The 20779-nt window shown below is 37.3% G+C and overlaps 1 protein-coding gene across 2 annotated transcripts in view; it reads right to left on the bottom strand.

The window, feature by feature from the left end:
- atp2a3.L (ATPase sarcoplasmic/endoplasmic reticulum Ca2+ transporting 3 L homeolog) overlaps positions 1-20779 on the bottom strand; it is an 84378-nt gene that overhangs the window by 37440 nt on the left and 26159 nt on the right. For both annotated transcript variants that reach the window (XM_041581071.1, NM_001095094.1), the window contains 7 exon segments: positions 15865-15882; positions 15517-15599; positions 9880-9984; positions 8818-8956; positions 6166-6246; positions 5914-5999; positions 4219-4683 (listed from right to left, as the gene is read on the bottom strand). In XM_041581071.1, the coding sequence (XP_041437005.1) occupies positions 4219-4683; positions 5914-5999; positions 6166-6246; positions 8818-8956; positions 9880-9984; positions 15517-15599; positions 15865-15882 (977 nt within the window).

The raw sequence follows: 20779 nt of genomic DNA, 5'->3' as shown, positions 1-20779 counted from the left end.
TCATAAATAGAAAATTGCCATTTTAAAAAATAAGGGCTGCCCCCTGGGATCGTACGATTTACTGTGCACACAAGCATACCAAACAAACCATACTTGTTAGTTTAACAGACAGAGTTCTGTCTTTTGCTTCCACACTTCTTCCTGTTAGAGTTGTAGTATTTCTGGTCAGGTGATCTCTGAGGCAGCACAGAGACCATCATGAAATGGTGGCTCAAGGCAAGAGATGTAAAAGTACAATATTTACTTAAATATATATGTTCCAGTTTGATTAGATTCTTTAATATGCCAATTAATATGATGTAAACTATCTGTTGCTTAAAGGAACAGTTTAGTGTGAAAATAAAAACTGGGTAAATAGATAGGCTGAGCAAAATAAAAAAATGTTTCTAATATAGTTAGTTAGCCAAAAATTTAATATATAAAGGCTGGAGTGAACAGATGTCTAATAAAACAGCCAGAATCCAACTTCCTGCTTTTCAGCTCTATAACTCTGAGTTAGTCAGCGACTTGAAGGGGGGCCACATGGTACATTTCTGTTCAGTGAGTTTGCAATTGATCCTCAGCATTCAGCTCAGATTCAAAAGCAACAGATATGACCCATGTGGCCCCCCCTCAAGTCTCTGATTGGTTACTGTCTGGTAGCCAGGGTAACCAGTCAGTGTAAACCAAGAGAGCTGAAAAGCAGGAAGTAGTGATCTGACTGACATGTTATACATCAAATCACTCCAGCCTTTATACATTACATTTTTGGCTAACTAACTATATTTGAAACATTTTTTATTTTGCACAGCCTATCTATTTACCCAGTTTTTATTTTTACACTGAACAATTCCTTTAAGTGTTCATTTGGGGGTATAGTTTTCCTTTAAGACAAGGCTTTATAACAAACTGTCAAGTTCTGTTGGCTAAACAGCAGAGTAATCTGCCTATATATAAATGAATACATTGTATGTAGTTAATGCTCTTCATACATTTCATTGGCCCTTAGATTCTTATTGACTGTGTACTTGAACTATATGTAAAGTGTTGTAGAATATAACTGTGGTATACAAAGTATAATACTGTATACACAATGAGACACTTTACGTTTTGTTTTAAGAACAGAGAATTAGTAACAATTAAAGCTAACCTCCACAGTCACCATCTCCTGCTCTACTTCACAATTAAAATACACTACACGTCTTACTAGAAGTATACATATTCTGGAAGATTCATACTGGCTTAGGTGAGATGTGTGTATTTATAAGTAGCAAGATACAATGGGCCACATACCATACACAGATGAAAATACTAGTATAAAAACAGGTATGTAGAGAAGAAATGAGCCTCATTAAAGCAAAATGAAAGTGTTTATGCATTTTACTAGAAGCAGATTGATCATGCTGATTGTGTGGATAACAGTTGTTAAGCTGACAGTGTGGAGTTGAGAACCTGTTTATGTTTTGAAGTGACACAGGATATGCAATTTTTCAGCAAGCCCATATTTCTTTTATTAAACAAATATTTAAAAAACCCAGCAGGTCTGGAAATTGATTGAATAATATCTATATTCCAGCCATTAATTTTTACCTTTTATTTACCCAGGGAACTCCCAACTGTTAAAGATTAACAGAGATCATTTGCTGCAAAGCTTGTTGAACTGCACGTCAAACTGTCCTCAGCAATACAACTACTTAGCTTAATGTAAAAGGGATACAAACCTTATACAGTATCTTTAATCAATAAGGCATAAGCATAGTGCACACAGCTTACATTTACTCTCTGAACTGCTTTTTACATGTAAGGGCATGAACATCAGTTTAATGAACTCCAATATGCAGCAGAATGATTAGAGTCAAGGGCATCATCGGGAAAAAAACTCAGTGGAATATTTACAATTTACACTTAGTGATGGTAGGTTATTTATAAAACTAAAGACAAACATTGTACACGTTATAATGAAGTAGGCAGAACCTCATCTATTATACAATGAGTGCAGATGTGGTGATGCCTGGTTGGTATAAATAACATATGGATAGAAAAAGAGCGAAGAGTAAAGAACAAAAAGCCCAGCACCCAGGCCGTGGAGATTTATTGTGAATGAATGATTTGTGCACTACTATAAACCAACACATAATCTAAAAGCTGAACATCATGTGTTACACAATTTCAAAAATGTGAAAATATGGGCGCGTGCCCATATAGGTAACCTTAAATCGCAGACACAATACAGATATAGAAGAACATCCATGGCAGAGAAACATTGCTGGCATCCATATATAACCCAACTGATTATCCAGAGTAGTGTACCTTTCAAGACATAGTCAATATAATTTATATGAAGTAGTTTATGATAAAAACTCTAGGTCCAAGAGAAAGCAGATGGTTTGGAGGTAATGACTGTTCATTCAATAAACTACAGGCTTTAAATTACATTTATATTTGAAAAATAACACATGTATCAGATAAAGGACAAAAAAAATAATAGATAACTGTACATATTTTCATAATTATTACACTGGGGTTCTGGGCATTTGCATGCTTAGTAGCAGAAAGGCTTGCCTTCATCTTGGATAGGAATATAAGCAGGAGCTAAATAGCTTCTAGGGGTGTCAGAATACACCACAGATACATATTTTAAAACCATGCAAAATTACATGTATTCATAAGCAAAGTAATAAATGAGTAGATGATGTAAAATTGTGGAATTAAAGAGTTATTCGATTGAACAAGTCCCTTTGATTTTTATGGGTTACACCAGGTCTGAGATGGTGTAAAATAATGGGGTCCACTTCTGAAATAACTCAAAATACACAACTCATACAACAATACATTATACTACCGTTAACTATGTAACTGATTCTTTCCAAATTAGGCTGCTTTCATGAAACACTTAAGTGCTTTCAGCATTGGATTGGGATCCCATGCCAATTACAGTATCTGACATAAAAATAGCCAATGTTTAAGAATGTATAAAAGAGAGAGGTTTTACAGTAAAATTCAAGACAAAAGGGTTGCTAGGACTCTAAATCATACGCTTGTCATACAAATACCAATAATTGTTATTAAAGATATTAAAGATTGTTATTACCGTTACATTTGTGGGTGGCCTGCTGTTCCTAAACCTATATACATGTTCTATTGATATTGGTCACTTCAAAAATCAGTTTGAAAAATGAATCTACTGATGCATCATGTTGGCAGGCACAGGGTGCATGAGCCGATTTGAAAGTGAAAAGGAGCTGCAGCTCGATCGAGTGGAACAGTAGAAGGGCCGCCAAACTATATGTGGCCACTCTTATGATCTCCATTTCTTTGACCCATGGACCAATTGGCATACTTGATTGGCCAAAGCCTGGCTGCCTTTTGCATAGTATTCTGAGTTAGTACAGTGCAATTTTAGAAAATGTCTTACATATAATATCAAGAATATAAGAAACACAACTGGCATAGTACTACAATTTACATCAACCCAGCAAGAATTTAATTAGCAGTTAGACTGAGGGCACACAGAGCATTGGCGCCACTGCTCTCAGCCTGCATTTCTTCTGCTGGTGGAGAGAAGTGGATCCACTCTCATCCACAGCTCAGTGTATCTGCACAGAAAATGACAGCTTCCACTTGAGCGCGGTTACAAGCAGCGGGAACAGAGATCGGCCAAAGAAATGCGAAAGCAGGAGTCAACCCTTAGATTCTAGACTCCTAGCTCCACACCCATAGTTCTTCATGTACAATGCTATTTTGATGTTACTTCAGTACAACTGCTTACACTAGAAAACTGATGTTATTGAAAGAGCAATAATTTTAACTGCCACTGATTTTGTGTTGTTGCATTTTCTCCTAAGTAGTCAATAGGATGTGACCATGAAAGTATATGTTAGTCTTCAGTACAAAGCTACAGATATCACCCATGAGTTCAAACAGTCTAAATTTGATTTAAGGTTTGCCTAGAAAGCTTAAATCTGCTACAAGCAGAGTCAAGCAGAGGGGAGATTGGCCTGAAAAAAACATAAGCAGGTATTTTCAAGCCAATCTCTGCTCTGCGTAGCCACACACAGAGAGAAACTGTACTTTTTACTCCAGATACTGGAAGCCACCGATATCCTCTTCTCTCCACCTAATTAAAATCCTCAGGTGGAGAAAAGCATTCAATATGTTTAGTCTGCCCTTGCCCATGGAGTTGTTTTACCAATAACCATAATAGTTATTTTACCACTAAATGACAAAAAAATTACTTACCCTGGACACAGACATTTGATTTGTGGTTAATGTACCGGTCTTGTCTGAACAGATAACCGAAGTGCACCCAAGTGTCTCAACAGATGGAAGGCTCCTCACAATGGCATTCTTTTTTGCCATGCGGCGTGTACCCAACGCCAGACAGGTTGTTATGACAGCTGGAAGACCCTCTGGAATAGCTGCTACAGCCAATGCCACGGCAATTTTAAAATAGTAGATGGCACCTCGAAACCAGGAGCCACCATGCACAGGGTCATTAAAGTGGCCAATATTGATCACCCAGACAGCTACGCAGATAAGGGAGATGACTTTTGAGAGCTGCTGACCAAATTCATCAAGCTTCTGTTGTAATGGGGTCTTCTCTGGCTCAGTAGCAACCATTTGGTTTCTGATCTTTCCAATTTCTGTGTAAATACCAGTCGCAATTACGATCCCCACTGCCTTTCCAGACGCAATATTTGTGCCCTAAAGAGGGTGATATAGTTTGTTTATATTATATACACATACATCACTATGTATGTTTATATGACATTAGATAATAGTATTAAACTTTAAAACAATTGCTGTTGAAAACATAGTCGATACATCAAGTTATTTCAGATCTTCCTACTCTATTACCATTATTAATTAATTACAGGTATGAGACCTATTATTCAGAATCCTTGGGACCTGGGGTATTCCATATAAGGGGTCTTTCTGTCATTTGGAACTCAGTACATCTTTTCTGTTAACCCGACATAAAAGATTAAATATATCTTGGTTAGGTTCAAATGCCAGGTACTATTTTTACAAATAAAAAGGGAATAATTTTAAAAATGTTTAATTATTTGATTAAATTGGAGTCTATGGGACACAAGTTTCCAGATAATACAGCCATACAAAAGGTGGTCAAACCCCCTACCAGATCGCCTGCCACAAGGTGTGGTATTTCAGGGCCCAATTACAATTATCCATTCATAACTACCAACCCCACCATCCAAGGGGTTGGGGAAAAGGTGTATTATGGGCATGACCTACAAGTAATAAAGGTGCTCTGTGGTATCACCCCAATCGCACCATCAATAGGGTTGGGGTCAAGGGCAAGACCCTTAATGACAGTGGGGTCCGAGGGAAATATTTTGCTAGACAATTGTTAGTGTAACTATACCTAAGTATTGCCAGTCCTTTTCTTTGCATCTCAGTTTACTAAAGCCTGGAAATGCAAATAATGTCTGGTAGTTTAATGCAGAAATGTGTAACTTAGTGAACAGACCCCTTCATTGTTCATTTCATATCCATGAAAAATGCTTTATCCGGGACAAAGAAAGTAAAATCTGCAAATCTACAGACAGAGATTGTTCTGTGTATAGAATATGCAATTTCTTAGAACCACAATTATGAATATTGCTACATAAAGTAAAGTCTTGCAATCACAAAATAAGTACATTATATGTTTGTTATCAAATTTAGTGTCCACTATGCTTTATGTCCATCTAGATGCATATTGTGCAAAAAGCCCTCATCCTCAGTCACTGATTTTCCCCAATGCCACCATATCGGAAGAGTTTTCAGCAGTGGTAAACATAGTGGACAGTGAGTGATGGAGGAACACAAGCATTTTTGTGTACAGAACTTTAGACAAAATTATTTCTTTGCTTTTTTTTGCTGCCTTCCCTCTTTACTTATAAATTTTAATAAAATGTTTTTTATACTTACAGAAAAAAGCATATTTTTCTTGTCCTGATTAACAGCTCTTGGGTCTGGAATAGGATCTGTATGTTTTATTATAGACACAGATTCCCCTGAAAAATGCAAAACACAATCAATGCCAGTATATGCTTTGCACTTTGTTAAAATGTACGATGAAAAACTTGAAAGTTAATAATGATAACATTAAAGTTTTTGGCTTGGAATGTAGAAATGTAGAAATGTGGAGGCATCTCTTATTAGTCAAGTCATTGTTCAAACCTGTAAGTATAGATTGATCGACACGAAGAGTGGTAGATCGAATCTCTGAAATTCGAATATCAGCAGGTACCTTGTCGCCAACTAGAATTAAAGTAAAAAAAATAAATAAAATGATGAGCTCAGAAAATATATTACAAAAAATGCCTTAAAAACTATGTATTTATAACAGGAAGCAATAGCACACAGGACTGGTGAAATCTTCCAATTATTTTATTGTGCAAGCGGAGTGCAATGCAACGTTTCGGGGAACAATACCCCTTTGTCTTGACAAAGGGGTATTGTTCCCCGAAACGTTGCATTGCACTCCGCTTGCACAATAAAATAATTGGAAGATTTCACCAGTCCTGTGTGCTATTGGTTTCTTTTCTACTAAGAAGATTGTGAGGTTGCCGAGCCTCTACCTTTGTGCACCAGGCATCTCTGTTGGAATCGAAGGGTGTGCGCAGTCCTGCATTGTTGTATCCAGTTTATAACAGGAAAACAGAACTGCTGCTTCTGGGCAAATTTACATTTTGAAAACTATTGTGAGAACTAAGCAGCAGTGGCGGAACTACCGGGGGAGCAGGGGGTGCGAGCGGGCCAGGGACCGCACCCCCTCAGGGCCCCCCCCGCAGCCTGCGTGCGGAGGGGGCGGGGCCCGGCTGCGCGTCACGCACCAGGGCCCGTCCCCCTCTAGGATCGCTACTGCTAAGCAGTCAAAACACCACTTCCCATAGTGTTAGACACTATAAATGAAAGGGGTGTTCTGCTCTGAAATATTCCCTTTAGAACACTGTATTAATAAAGTGATAAAGTACAATTGAAGTTTTTATATATATATATATATATATATATATATATATATATATATATATATATATATATATATATATAATTATGTATGCCTCTTAGTTTTTCTGCATTTACTTGGTTAAAAACTGTAAAAGAGGGCCCAGTCTGGAAGCAGGTGTATCAACTGTAGCAAAGAAAAAATGTGGTTTCCTAGGAGGATAATTCTGCAGTAATCTGCACAGCTAAACAGAGCAGAAAGAAAACATGAAACCATTTTATCTCACTTCTGGGGGAAGGGCAGTGGAAAATTATACAGGAATATAAATAAAATAAAAAAAGTTATAATTTAAAGAGGCAGATTTAACCTATAGTACTTTATGACTTTTTACTTATTTTAGTAAACTGTTTACAAGACCTCTGTCATGCATAATAATGACTTATATTTGTTTTTTTTACAAAAGAAACAGGTTAGCAGTTTGGTACATATTTGCCCATTTTGAACTTGTCAGAATATGTACTTTCCAAAAAGATATGGTTCCTGTGATCTTATAGTACAGATATGGGATCCATCATCTGCAAACTCGTTATCCAGAAAGCTCCGAATTATGGGAAGGATGTCTCCCATACACTCCATTTTATTCAAATAATCCAATTTTTTTTAAAATAATTTCTGCCTTTCCTGTGGCACCATCAAAAATATAGTCACCATATCATATAAATAGTATCGTATAGCCTGTCTAATACTAGATGTAATTCCCTTCAGACCATTGAGTGGATTTATCCATGTTTAGCAAAACTGTACTTTACCCAAATTAATTGGCAATGATCAATCACACTGGGAATTGGGATGCAGGGTCAAAATAAGATTTAAATTACTTTTTTCATACACTGCTATGACACGCATTAACCTTAACCAGCAGGTTATGTTCTACTTGCTTTCTTATGGATCAAACTGTTCAGTGCAACTTCAAAAATATATATGAATGCAGCATCAAATAAAGAAAGCAACATTATGTTAGTGACTGATCCAAGTACACATTTTTCTCCATAAACCAACAAGAAAAAGATTTAACAGTACAGTACTAGTTAATAAAAAACATTCATATTCTACATTTTCTGTATGAGAACAGGTTATATATTTGTTTTTCTAGAGCCTTGAAAAGACAGTATGATATGGAACAACTAAAATTTAGTAATGAAGTGCAACAAAGCTAATCCAAAAACTATTTGCCTATACAGTCTGGCATTTATGTTCTGGGTGCACAGATTGTCCACTGCACTTACATATGCCAACGCTTCTTCACACATAACCCTAAAACCATGGTCCCATTCATACAAATCCCACACCGAGTTATTTTATAGGGTTTGTGTTGACCACTAGGCCTTTTTTTTTTTAACAAGCACTCATTCTAAATTTTTTGTTTGTGTGGTCTAGTCACCCAGACCCAAGTGCAGATTATAAGATTTAGGTCATGAACAGAAACAAACTAAAGGGGCACTGACTATGCCCTCAGTGCAAGAGCACTCCCCCCCCCCCCCTTAGTGCTCATGCACAGAGCACTTTTGTCCGGAGGAATGGCTGTGCTCTGCACATTCTGCAGAGGGCGCAAGCCAGCCCTTTCTTCAATGCCAGCCATAGGGATTGCTGTCAAATTTTGCATTTTGTTCATTTCCAAGTAAACCCCCGGTAAGACCCCTAAAAGTTAAATATACACAACAGCAAGTGCAAAGAACAAAATCATATGCAACTCTGAATGCTTATATGCAACCTTGAGGTACATGTTATAATTCCTGTAAATTCACTGAATTTCATAAAGAATGTACACTGATTACACAATTGGGCTAGTTCTGCAGACAAGGCATTAGGCTAAAGATTGGTACCTGCAACTTCTACAATGTCTCCAGGGACAATGTCTCTGGCTCTGATGCGTTGCACTCCACTCCGATCAGCACGGATCACCTTCCCCATCTCTGGTTCATATTCCTTGAGGGCTTCAATAGCACTCTCTGCATTCCTCTCCTAAAAATAAGTTAAATGTGTTTAGGTAACAGAAAAGCTCAATTCACTGTCAGTTTAAACCTTTAATGATAAATAAAACACTATGTTTTTCAGATGTATTTACCCTATAACCAAGATTGGAAAAGGGAAATATCTATTGGGTTCTGTGTAATTAAATTAGTTTCATTGTGAATCATTCCTTTGATGCACGTTAAACTCCCAGTGAAAAAGCAGTACACTACACACAACATAAACCCTCAAAATAAAATCATTTAAGACCATACCAGATCCTGCACAATACATTCAGGAAGCAGTAGAGCACTATGCATAACATTGGTTATAAACAATTGTACATTGTTTTTCTATAAAATTATACTATTGGGCACTTCACTCGCCAGTTTTTGCCTAGTATTTGATCTGTTCATTAAGCTGGCCATAGCGAACGATCAGACTTCCCCATCTCCCGACCTGCCACTAACCAGTCAGATCAAATAAAGTAGTAAAAGAACAGATCAGCCGATGTTCTGCCCCTGACAGCAATTGTAAGATATCTATGTCCGACAAAGCTGGTGACCGTCTCCCACTGAAAATCTTACAATCGGCAATACATGCAGAGATATTATTGGCAGCCGACAGAAATCTTTTAACCTGTCCGATCGACCAAATGCCGATCTCCGCCGGACGAAAAAATGTCGGGACTCTCCAGACACGGTCCAAAAATCGTAAGAATCCTCGTTTTGTAAGATCGGATCTTTGCTTCGATGACCAGTTTAACTCCCTATTGATTGTAACAGGACTCTGTTGCACCAACAAATGGTTTGTCATTGCTTTGCATTTTAGCATAACATTTTCAAAACTTTATTTTTCAATTTTTCAAAGACATTATTGTTCAGCATACTCCACTGCTTTCTAATTGAATTGGGGTATAGAATCAATCCACTTACTTGCCATACTCCCACAAAGGCATTGATTACTAGGATCATAATAATAACTATTGGTTCTACAAAAGCAGTTGTTGTCTCTTCACCTTCCTCGAACCAGGCCAGCACCTAAAAGAGGCAAGAAGGAGGATATTTAGTTAAATGACTATTTATGTTTTAAGCACAGGACACATTTTTTGAGGCATATATGCAGGCATTTGAAAGTTACTGAATTGTGGTTCTATAAAGCTTAAAGGAGACATATGTACTAAATACTCATTTATATGTAGATAGAATGTGCTTCAAAAAGTGGTTTTTGGTTACTTTTTTTTACTTTGGTTACTAATCCCACCCATCTGTTCCACTTCCTGCTGCCTCCTTTCCTAGGCTGTGCAGGGGAGCTGGTGGCACTCAGCAGACTGCATTGTAGGTTAGGAACCAATCAGCAGCTAAGCTAACCTGATAGGGAATTGAAGCTTGTGACTGCAGGTTTGTGGCTGTCCCCTTCCTACTGTGCCTCTGGCAGGGACAATTAGGACACACCCACCCTTCATTTGAAACACAGACAGGGACTGTAGCAGAACAATAGGGAGCTCCAATAAAGGGAACTTTTCTTTGAAGATAATTGAAACCAGCACAATCTATTACAAAATAGTCCCTACAATATTAGGTTGGGGTTTTAGCTATGCTATATGACTCCTTTAAAATAATCACTATTAGCTCCAACTGGTTCCAGGGCAGCTAAGTGTTACCACAATTCTTTGATTTGCCAATATAATTTGAAAAACCTTAAAGCATGCAGAACCTCTTTTAATGCCAAACATGTTTCACAGCACTGCAACGCATAAGTAAAAAGAAGGAACCCCAAATTCAGGGAATTAAATCATTGCTGGTGCCAATACAGTTGTTACTGCCTCTTCAAAAGCCTTATCTATGTACTGAAAAGAACTATGCTGAGAATCTTTCAGCTCCTCAGGACTTGTTAAAGTGGACCTGTCACCCAGACACAAAAATCTGTATAATAAAAGTCCTTTTCAAATTAAACATGAAATCCAATTTCTATTTTTTATTTAAGCATTCATAGCTGTTGTAAGCTCATTTAAAAATCTCAGCTGTCAATCAAATATTGTCTGCCCCTCCTCTATGCCCGTGGCATAGAGGCGGGGCAGACAATTACTTTCACTTTCAATTCAGCACTTCTTAGATGTCACTGCTCCCCACACATACCCCCAGTCCTATTTACCATATAACTGTGTGATCAGTGCATGGGGATGGACATCAGGTCCCCATTCTGGTGCACAAACAAGATTCTGAGATGATACAAGGCTTTTCTTAATAACAGTGTCCACAAAATGGCTGCTTCCTTCTTGCTATAATTTTGAAATCCCAGACTGAAGAAAACAAGATTCAAATAATTTATATAGTGTAGTTAAAGTTCATTTTCCTTGACTAAACTGATAAAATAGGATTTTGAATCATTTTTTTGGGTGACGGGTCCCCTTTAATTTTAAGACGGCAAAAGTTACCACCTCACAGGAAAGCAAAAGAGAAATTAGTAGGCAATATCTGCAGGCATCTGGTACATTTACACTCCACCACTATAAAATGCACTACATTGGGAAGGCCCTTGGATATACTTGTAAGATATGGCCAGTAGTAACAAAAGGCATGATGGCCCATGGTGCAGAAAACAAGGATGTTGGTGGGAAACTGTTTTTTGGGCACCTAAAATGTTGCAATAGCTCCAGAACCATTTCTACACAAATAGCATCAGTATAATCACAGTGATTCACCACAAAACCCAGATTAAGGACCTTGCTAAAAACTTTAGGGAAACAGTTTGTCAAGTCAGCAAGCGCCCATTTGCTTCCCAGTTTTATTTTATCAGTTGTAGCATTCTGTTCTCCCTCCTTCACACTATGCCATTCAATACTGTGTACCAGAAAAGACCTGCCAGTATAACCCCTAGTAATTAGAGTACCAGTTAAAAGGATTCTTGTGGAATAATGTTGAAAAAAAAAAGATTATAATTTAACCTTTTTACAGATTTAAGGTGTCCATACACAGGCAAGTATTACAGGTTAGCAACACATTGTGAAACCCCCTTTTCCCTGAGCAGAGCATTGGTAAATGTATGTAGCCAGGCATCTATGCTAATGTGATCATTGGCCCCTTTACTTGGCAAGCTAATTTTGGTATTTATGATCAATTCGGTGCAACACCCCTTCAAGTGCAGAGCTTGCCAAGGGATTATTTCATGTACTACATGCAGCCAGGTTCCTGAAGGAGCCGTTACCTTTGAGAGTAATTTAAAGAGGGAAGGCCCTTTATCTTGGAGAGTAAATTACATTTTCTGATAAACGATCAATTACCAATTACAAGCATTCTGCTTTTTTTTTGCTCTGCGGTAAAATGAATTTGAAACATGTTAACTTCCAGTATCATGACATATATGTTGGGAAATGTAATGTAATATTTTATTACTGTATATACTATGCTTTAGTGAGGTTGTAACATGTCGGGACATCTGCTTATACCCAATACGGTACTATATATTTATTTATTCAAAATATGCTTGGGACCACAGAGTTTAAGAAACAAAATCAGCTCAGTATTATTAAGCAGAAGCTCACACTGGTGATGTCCATGTCTATATGTGTGTCATGTAAAAGGGACACATTACAATCATTCAGTAAAAATTGCCTATCATTTCAGCTACACAAGTGATGCAGAACACAGCTTTTTTAATGTGCAGAGAGAAGAATGTGTGGCTGGTTTATGTTACCGCTGACTAGACATCTCACTAATCTTAAGAACTAGTTGCATGTACAAAAGCAGGGTTCACAATTTATTCCTCCTTTATTGATCTTTGGGGAGGTAACAATACCTACACCAAGTGCACACAAGGCGAGGAATACTACCTTGGCAGCTGGTAAAAAGTAAAGACATGTGGCATCCGGAGCTGTAAAGTTCAAGCCAAGCTATTCTCAGGCTTGATTAGCAGGTTTCCCTGAACTCTAATGAATGGCAACGATCTGCATGAATGCACTAAAGTCAACAGAACAGAAGCCAGGTATGCAACCTTATGTTGAAGAGACTCCGTATTGTGATCTGTGTTACTCACACGCCATTACGTTTGTCTGGTATATAGAAGTATTTACTTACATCTGTATTGTTTATAAAATCAGAATTTAAAATTATTATAGTATTGGGATGAGACACACATCACATCCATGTACCGATATAGACTGCACAGCTACGTACCTGAAAGGAACAGGCAGTATGTGGTATACCTCTTTGCATAGCATAGACAGGGGAGGACAAGGGTATTAAAAATTAAGTTTGTCCTCCATTTGCTCCTATACAGCCTCATCTCTTCTGAGAACACTGTGCCCTGACCAAAAAGTCATGAAATGATGATGAGGCTAGACTTAACAACTGATAAGCTTTACATATTACTAAAAAGATGAGAAGTGAAAAGTGCATAGTAACAGGCAACTCAAGAGGAACCCTGCTTCATGCTACACAACTTAGATAAAGGGATTGTCATAGGAAAACATGTTTATTTTACAAAATACATTACTTAATAAAGTTCCTCCAGAAGAAACCTGCATTGAAATCAGTATTCATAAGAGCAAACAATTTCTTTAATATTTCATTTTGAAATTTGACATTAGGCTAGCCATGTTCTTAGTCTCCCACTTGTCCCAGCCATGTGACTTGTACTCTAATAAACATCAGTCACTCTTTAATGCGGAGCTGCAAGTTGGAGTGATATTATCTCCCTCCCTTCCCTCAACAGAACAATGGGAAGGTAACAAAAAAACAGCTCCCTGACACCTGCTTTGCTAAAAATGCTTCAGTGAAAATCAGTGCAAATCCTTCACCTAAGCCTGACCACTACTCCTTCAGTTACACTGAGTAGTAGGAGAAACAATAGCTTGTCTGAAAGCAGTTCCATTGTGAAGTCTGGCTCTTTTTGAAGGCACAGGATCAAGCACAATGACCTGAGATGGCTGCCTATTCACCAATATTACAACTAAAAAGAAAAAAACTGTGTAATTTAGTGATAAAAACTACACCACAAGTTAAGTAGTAACTCAAGAGATGTTACATCTTTAAAATACTACTACAATCGGAAAGGTACTTTTGCCCTCTCATAGTCATTGGAAGGAGTCTTATCTGCCACTAGGAAATGTGTACAGTGCCCCTGCACATTTTGACATTACCCAGGAAGGAATACATTGATGAACACACATGAATTGTAGAAAAATGTCTTGAACAAACAGCGTTCATCTATAAGGGTCTACGATCACAGCTGAAAATTTGGTAACACATGGCATAAGCTATTTTGCAAAAAAAGGGTTATGCCAAGAGGGGCTTATTTTGGACACATTAAAACATCATCTTACTGTATGAACTTGTTTAGAAATAGATATTTTTTTACATTAGTCATTAGAACAAATTGCTTTGTATAGTTGCTGCTAAAAATATGCAGCAGATAAGGTCAGTGGTATAACTATAGAGGAAGCCGGCTCCGCAGTGGGGGAGGGGCTGGACAGCAGGGTCTGTTTCCTTTATAGTGTTCAAATCCCCCTCCCAGCTGCTTTCTATATATTTTAAATAGAGGAGGGGTTTGCAGAGAGGTGCGAGCAGGAGCACCTACGTCGGGCCCTCCAAAAAAATTTCTGGCGGAGGGGCCTGGTGCACTCTTGTTATGCCCCTGGATAAGGTATGTACTTATTTACAAAGACAACAAATTACTTTAATTTCTCTAAACATGTTAATAGAAGGACATTTATAAATTTTTACTTTATCATAATTTATAGAAACTGATGCTTTTAATACATTTCATATAAGCATTTGCAAACACTGGAGGTCATTTATCAACACTGGGCAAATGTTCCCATGGGCAGTAACCCATGGCAACTAATCAAATTGCTGCATTGATTGTTCTAGTTACAGCTGGCTTTAAAAAGCTACTCACTGATTGGTTGCTAAAGGTAACTGCCCATGGGCAAATTTGCTCAGTGTTGATAAATGAGCCCATATGAAATAGAGGCAGATTTAAAGGGAAACATAGCCACAAAAAATATGTTTACATTTTTTTGCATAACAAATGGAAACATAATTCTAAGCATCTTATTAGCACTGATGAATATTTAATAGTTTTAGAACTCTTATGGACCCCTTTCATTCTTGCACTGTCGGTTCTGACTCAGACAGCCTTAGATAGAGGACAGCTAGCTTTTGCTGCATGGGCTTTAAGGGGGCCAGTTTGTTACATTCTGCTGTATTCTCTGACAACTGGGTTTATAAAGGCCCTAAATAATGAAATACTGCATGCTAGGTTTACTTGGTTAAAATATGCTCATATTGCTATATTATGGTAGTACATCCCCTTTCATTGATTAACAGGATTGGCATGCACAGAGACTAAACCCAACCAGTCCGACCCTGGTTCTCACTCCAGACAGCCTTGGCTGGAGACAGCTGGTTCTGTTGCATTGTTTCTAGAGTTAAATACCACTTAATATTACATTTACAAATATCTATATAAAAAAAGAAAAAGTATAACGTATGGGGTTGTGAATTATGCATGTCATCTAGCAATATATTCTGTCTTACAAAAAGTATATATATTTATCAGTTTGTACTTACAAAAGATACAAATGCAGCGAGGAGAAGAATGCGAACTAAGAGGTCTTCAAACTGTTCCAGAACCAATTCCCAAAGAGATTTACCTTAAAAAAGAAAAAAGTTAATTAGTCTACTTGTGAAATAAATGTTTTAGGTAAATTTATGGAAGACTCTCAAAGGGCCCTAACTGGCGGGAACTTTCCTGCCCCTTCCCATTCTTATAAATTTCATGTAACTGCCCATTAATGCAGATCGAGGCCTTGATTATATTCTGTGAGGTGTATTTTCCACGTAATGATTACAGTTAAAATCACAAAAGGTACAAAGAGCATAGTATAAAGAATAATGTACAAAGGAAGACACCCTTACCTTCTTCGGCTGGCAGCTCTAAGGATACACCAATAATGGAATGAACATGAAAAACAAGAGAATACAAATATGGAATTAGTCACAAAAGATTTGCCAGAATGATACATAAAACAAGTGGAACAGTATTTTAATTTCAAGAGGAATTTTCAAATAAATTTGTACATATACAACTTTACATCTCGAGATTTTATATTGCTTTTTGGTTTTTGTAACAATTACCTTAACCTTTTGTGATTCTTGCACTCAACTTCAGTCTGCCATCTGAACACATTCCTTGCTGCCAAGGCCTATAATTCTAGCAATGAAATAGTAATTTAAAGGTAATAGCACAAGCAACTCTTTGATTATAGCTGCTTGCAAGGCCCTGCACCCATGATAAGTATTTAAAACTGCAGGTAGGCATGACTAGCTTCAATAAAACAAAGCTGGCAAAGGAGGTTTATTATATCATTGGGTACTAAGTGTTTCATAAAAAAATGTGGGTTAAAGGGGTTGTTCACCTTTTAATTGTTAGTATGATGTAGAGAGTGATATTCTGAGACAATTTGCAATTGGTTTCATTTATTATTTGTGGTTTTTGAGTTATTTAGCTTTTTATTCAGCAGCTCTCCAGTTTCAATTTCACCATCTGGTTGCTAGGGTACAAATTACCCTAGCAACCACGCAATGATTTGAATAAAAGACTGGAATATGAATAGGAGAGGCCTGATTAGAAAGATGAGCAATAAAAAGTATCAATAACAATACATTTGTAGCCTTACAGTGACCCCATTTGAAAGCTGGAAAGAGTCAAGGCAAATAATTAAAAAACTATAAAAAAGAAAAAAAATTGAAAAGTTGCTTAGAATTAGCGATTCTATAACATACTAAGGGTTAACTTAAAGGTCAACCACCCCTTTAAGGCCAGTAACAAAAACTGAGTTTTGCTGAGGTGACAAATGAGCCTATAATTTCAGCTCATTGCAGCTAGTGAAAATTAGGTAAAACACACAGAATTATATGGAAAATGTGTATGAGATTTTCACACGTTTACACAACTTAAGTGTGATCCTAACTACCCTCAGAGACTTAGAAGTGTAACGGTTATTGGGTTCTGACAGCTTAAATCTCTTAGAAGTCTGGAAGTTGGAGTGGAAGATGATAAGTTGACAGGTTGTTTTGTTGTTGGCGTCACTTACCCTCACAACCAGACAAGTTTCCAGTTGCAGGCTAGAATGCGGCAGTACTAGGAAGACTAATGGAAACCATAAAGAAAGTGCACCACACCACAGTTTTAGAATAGATAGAAGATACTTAAAACTTTACTCAAAGGTGAACTTCCTCTTTTGAGAAATAATACATGGGATATTTTGTTACCAGAGTTAAAACACAGGCTGAAGGTCTGTCGGAAGAATAGTATTCTCTGCAAGCATGTAGGTAACAGCGCCTAGTCACAATGCAACAGTGAGCTTTTTCACACAATTGGCACTTTTACTGAAATGCTTGAAGCAATTACAAAGCTTCCCACTAAATACATTAAATATACATTTGGCACCCCCAAGTGCACCAAGCCTTTCCTTCTCCTTTAAGTAGATGACAGTATCAACTGATTATTCAGGGATGATCTGGCTGCCTAACATTATGCATATGTGGTAGCATTCCCCTATATGTAAAATGCATTGTGAAGTTATTTAAAATATATATACAGCCCCATATCAATCAAATTCATATGCCCGTTTCCAAAATCTGCCTATGTGTACATTGACAGGTGGATGGCATCCATCTGCTTAGCCTGCGATTATAACAAAATGGGAGCAAATAGGCATATAAGGCAGAATAGGTCTTAGATCTTTACCTGATTTGGCCATTTATGTACTAAGCCAAATTGGCACCTAGGCCAACACTCATATAACATTGAGAGGACTGCATTAATGGGTTATACAATCTTATATTCCTAGTTATAAAGTTGATCAGGTAATACCTTCACATAAGAAAGGAGAAAACCAGCAACAAAGCAATTACACACTGCATTTTTTATATTTTTGACACATACTAGAGGGTGGGAAACAGAAGGTATCATGGCCCTGCAATAGATTTGAACATTTAATAAAAACATGCAAGATTGGGAATGCCAGTGAATGCCATATCTAGTGAATATAAGGCCAGCGTCTATGGTGAGTACTTCTGTAGAAAGTAATCCAGCAGCACACTGATTTTTGATGTGATAAGTGATATTATTTATTCAGCCCATATACATACAAGGTAAGGGCAACGTTTCGGACCCCACTGGGTCCTTTGTCAAGCTTGACAAAGGACCCAGTGGGGTCCGAAACGTTGCCCTTACCTTGTATGTATATGGGCTGAATAAATAATATCACTTATCACATCAAAAATCAGTGTGCTGCTGGATTACTTTCTACATTGTATGCTGGACCCTGTGGGCAGGAAAGGGTCAACCAGAGTAAGCACCTGACACCCTGCATAGGGTTATCGTGAAGGGTCGAGCACTCCGAATTTTGCAAATATGGTGAGTACTTCTATCAGCTATAATTTCAGTTTAACATTTCCTAAAGCTACATTTATGAATCAAGAAGTAAAGTAAAAGCTGATTTCTATTTCTCCAGACTGCAAAATATTGTAACTTGGATATTCAAATATTTTGCTGGATTTCTGTAAGTAAAGCAAGTTATCCTAGCTATCCTGTTGCTTTGGCTTTAAATGCTATATGAACACAACTTTTTGGGGTCAAAACAATGGCTGAAAAAAAAAAATAGAAATACAACCATAAATAAGCAACCATATAGTTACTTGCATGCATCAAGGTATAGGTACCATAAAATGAGCATATAGATAAAAGTTGTCAGAAGTACACACACACAGCAGGCTTTAAGGTGGCCATAGACGTTAAGATTTTTCTCTCCCTAACGACCAATTTTTGTGTGATCCGACAAATCCATCAAATTTAATGAGGTTAGTGGGCACCAAACAATTGTGTATCTAGCAATTTTTTTTCCGACATCGGTTCGAAAATTTTCACCTTTACAGTGAAATTTATCCATTGTCCAAATGTTTGCAGGGCCAAGCAGGCAGCTACACACAGTTTTCCCAGCTTCAACTAGATGATATTACATGAAATGGTTGTTTTCGTTTGTGGACAAATTGTACATTTAAACGATTGTTTCGGGATAAGCTTGGTCCAACGATAACGAAAAGACCTTTTAAAAATCTTAACATCTATGGCCACCTTTAAGGAAACGGCTTTAGTGGGATACATGTGCAGGTCTATGGGAAAAAAAGTACTGTGCAATTATGCATTTCCCAGTCAGATAAATTAATGTAGTGCGTGACTATTTAATGGCAGGAGCAGGCCTGGTGCCAAGGGAAAAAACAGAAAACAGAAGGAAGTTACTATTCTGCACACCAAACTGATAAAGCTGCACAATTAAAACCACTGTACAGAGTGGAAAATATTGCACACTTTCTCTTAGTTCCTCAGTAGCAGTGCTGCCCTTTATAACATGGTCTGCCATAAATAAATGTTTGTTTATATATATATATATATATATATATATATATATATATATATATATATATATATATATATATATATATATATTTATACTACCCTTTGTTAAACTGACACACAATTACAAAGGCAAACTTATGTATGTCCTCAATTGTACTGTAAATATGCAAAGCTCAGTGCCCTTAGATATGGCTAGTGACTTGCTATTGGCACCTGCTTGTCTAAACTGACAAAACCTCTCATATAATGAATGTAATGTAATGTCAGAACAACAATGCTCTAACACGAAGGCCACTGACTGACGAGGAGATTAGTCGCTCCGCAATTAATCTCCTCTAGCGCAGGTGACTAATCTCCTAACTTTGGGATGGCTGCAAAGCATTCGGAGGGGATTCGTCACCATCAGTAGAGGAGATTTATTGCAGGGAGACTAATCTCCTTGTCTGTCAGGGCCCTTCTATTGTGGGCGACTAAACTATAGTCTAGTCTTCAATAAGACTCAGCTTTTGTGTTTCCCTTCCATAACAAGGTTTGCCATTTTAAATGAACTTTGAGTATGATGTAAAGAGTGATATTCTGAGACAATTTGTGGTTATTTTGCTTTTTATTCAGCAGCTCTCCAGTTTGCAGTTTCATCAATCTGGTTGCTAGAGTCCAAATTACCCTATTCATCATGCATTGATTTGAGACTGGAAAGTGAATAGGAAATGGCCTAAATAGAAAGAAGTGTAATAAAATATAGAGGTTGGACTGCCTAACAAATCACACGCAGTCTCACAAATCTCACCCCACCGCGTGTACCTTTTTCCGGCTTGAAGGTGAACCACCCCTTTAACACCACTGCCTAGACTCCTCTTTCTATTTTTACTATCATATTGGTTCAACAACTGCACGGCGACATATTACACAAGCAGGTGTGGAAAGAAAACACTTTTTTAAACAATTGGGGACTGCAGTAATTATTGTTGGCAGAGCACTGTCACTTTGAGTTGTTTACACTGAAAAGAGAGTTGTTGAACCAAAAGCTTTACTTTACTGTAATTAGCAAAAGTGCAAGCTCAAATTAAAGTTTACAGCATAGAATCGTTTTGTTCAAGCGTTTATTTTGTAAATGTATGCCAAACTGTAAATATCAGGTAAAGATGCATTACTATAACAAAGTTAAGGATCCAAGTCTGTTGGATTGTTGGTCTGTTCAACACCTTGCATCAAAGGACACCACATTCTAGCTGGCATTGAAAAGGATTTCTTTGTGTTTTTATTCCATAGTATTTTATTTACAGTTTGTATTTTATAATCATATGTATGTGCTCATATTAAAGCTAAAAATGAAATAATATATATATATATATATATATATATATATATATATATATATATAACAAACAAGGGAAAGTTGTGCTCACCACT

This window comes from Xenopus laevis, chromosome 2L (genome assembly GCF_017654675.1).
Source record: "Xenopus laevis strain J_2021 chromosome 2L, Xenopus_laevis_v10.1, whole genome shotgun sequence".
NCBI lineage: Eukaryota > Metazoa > Chordata > Amphibia > Anura > Pipidae > Xenopus > Xenopus laevis.
The sequence above is the reverse complement of the archived record's forward strand: the minus strand, read 5'-3'. Positions and strand labels throughout refer to the sequence as shown.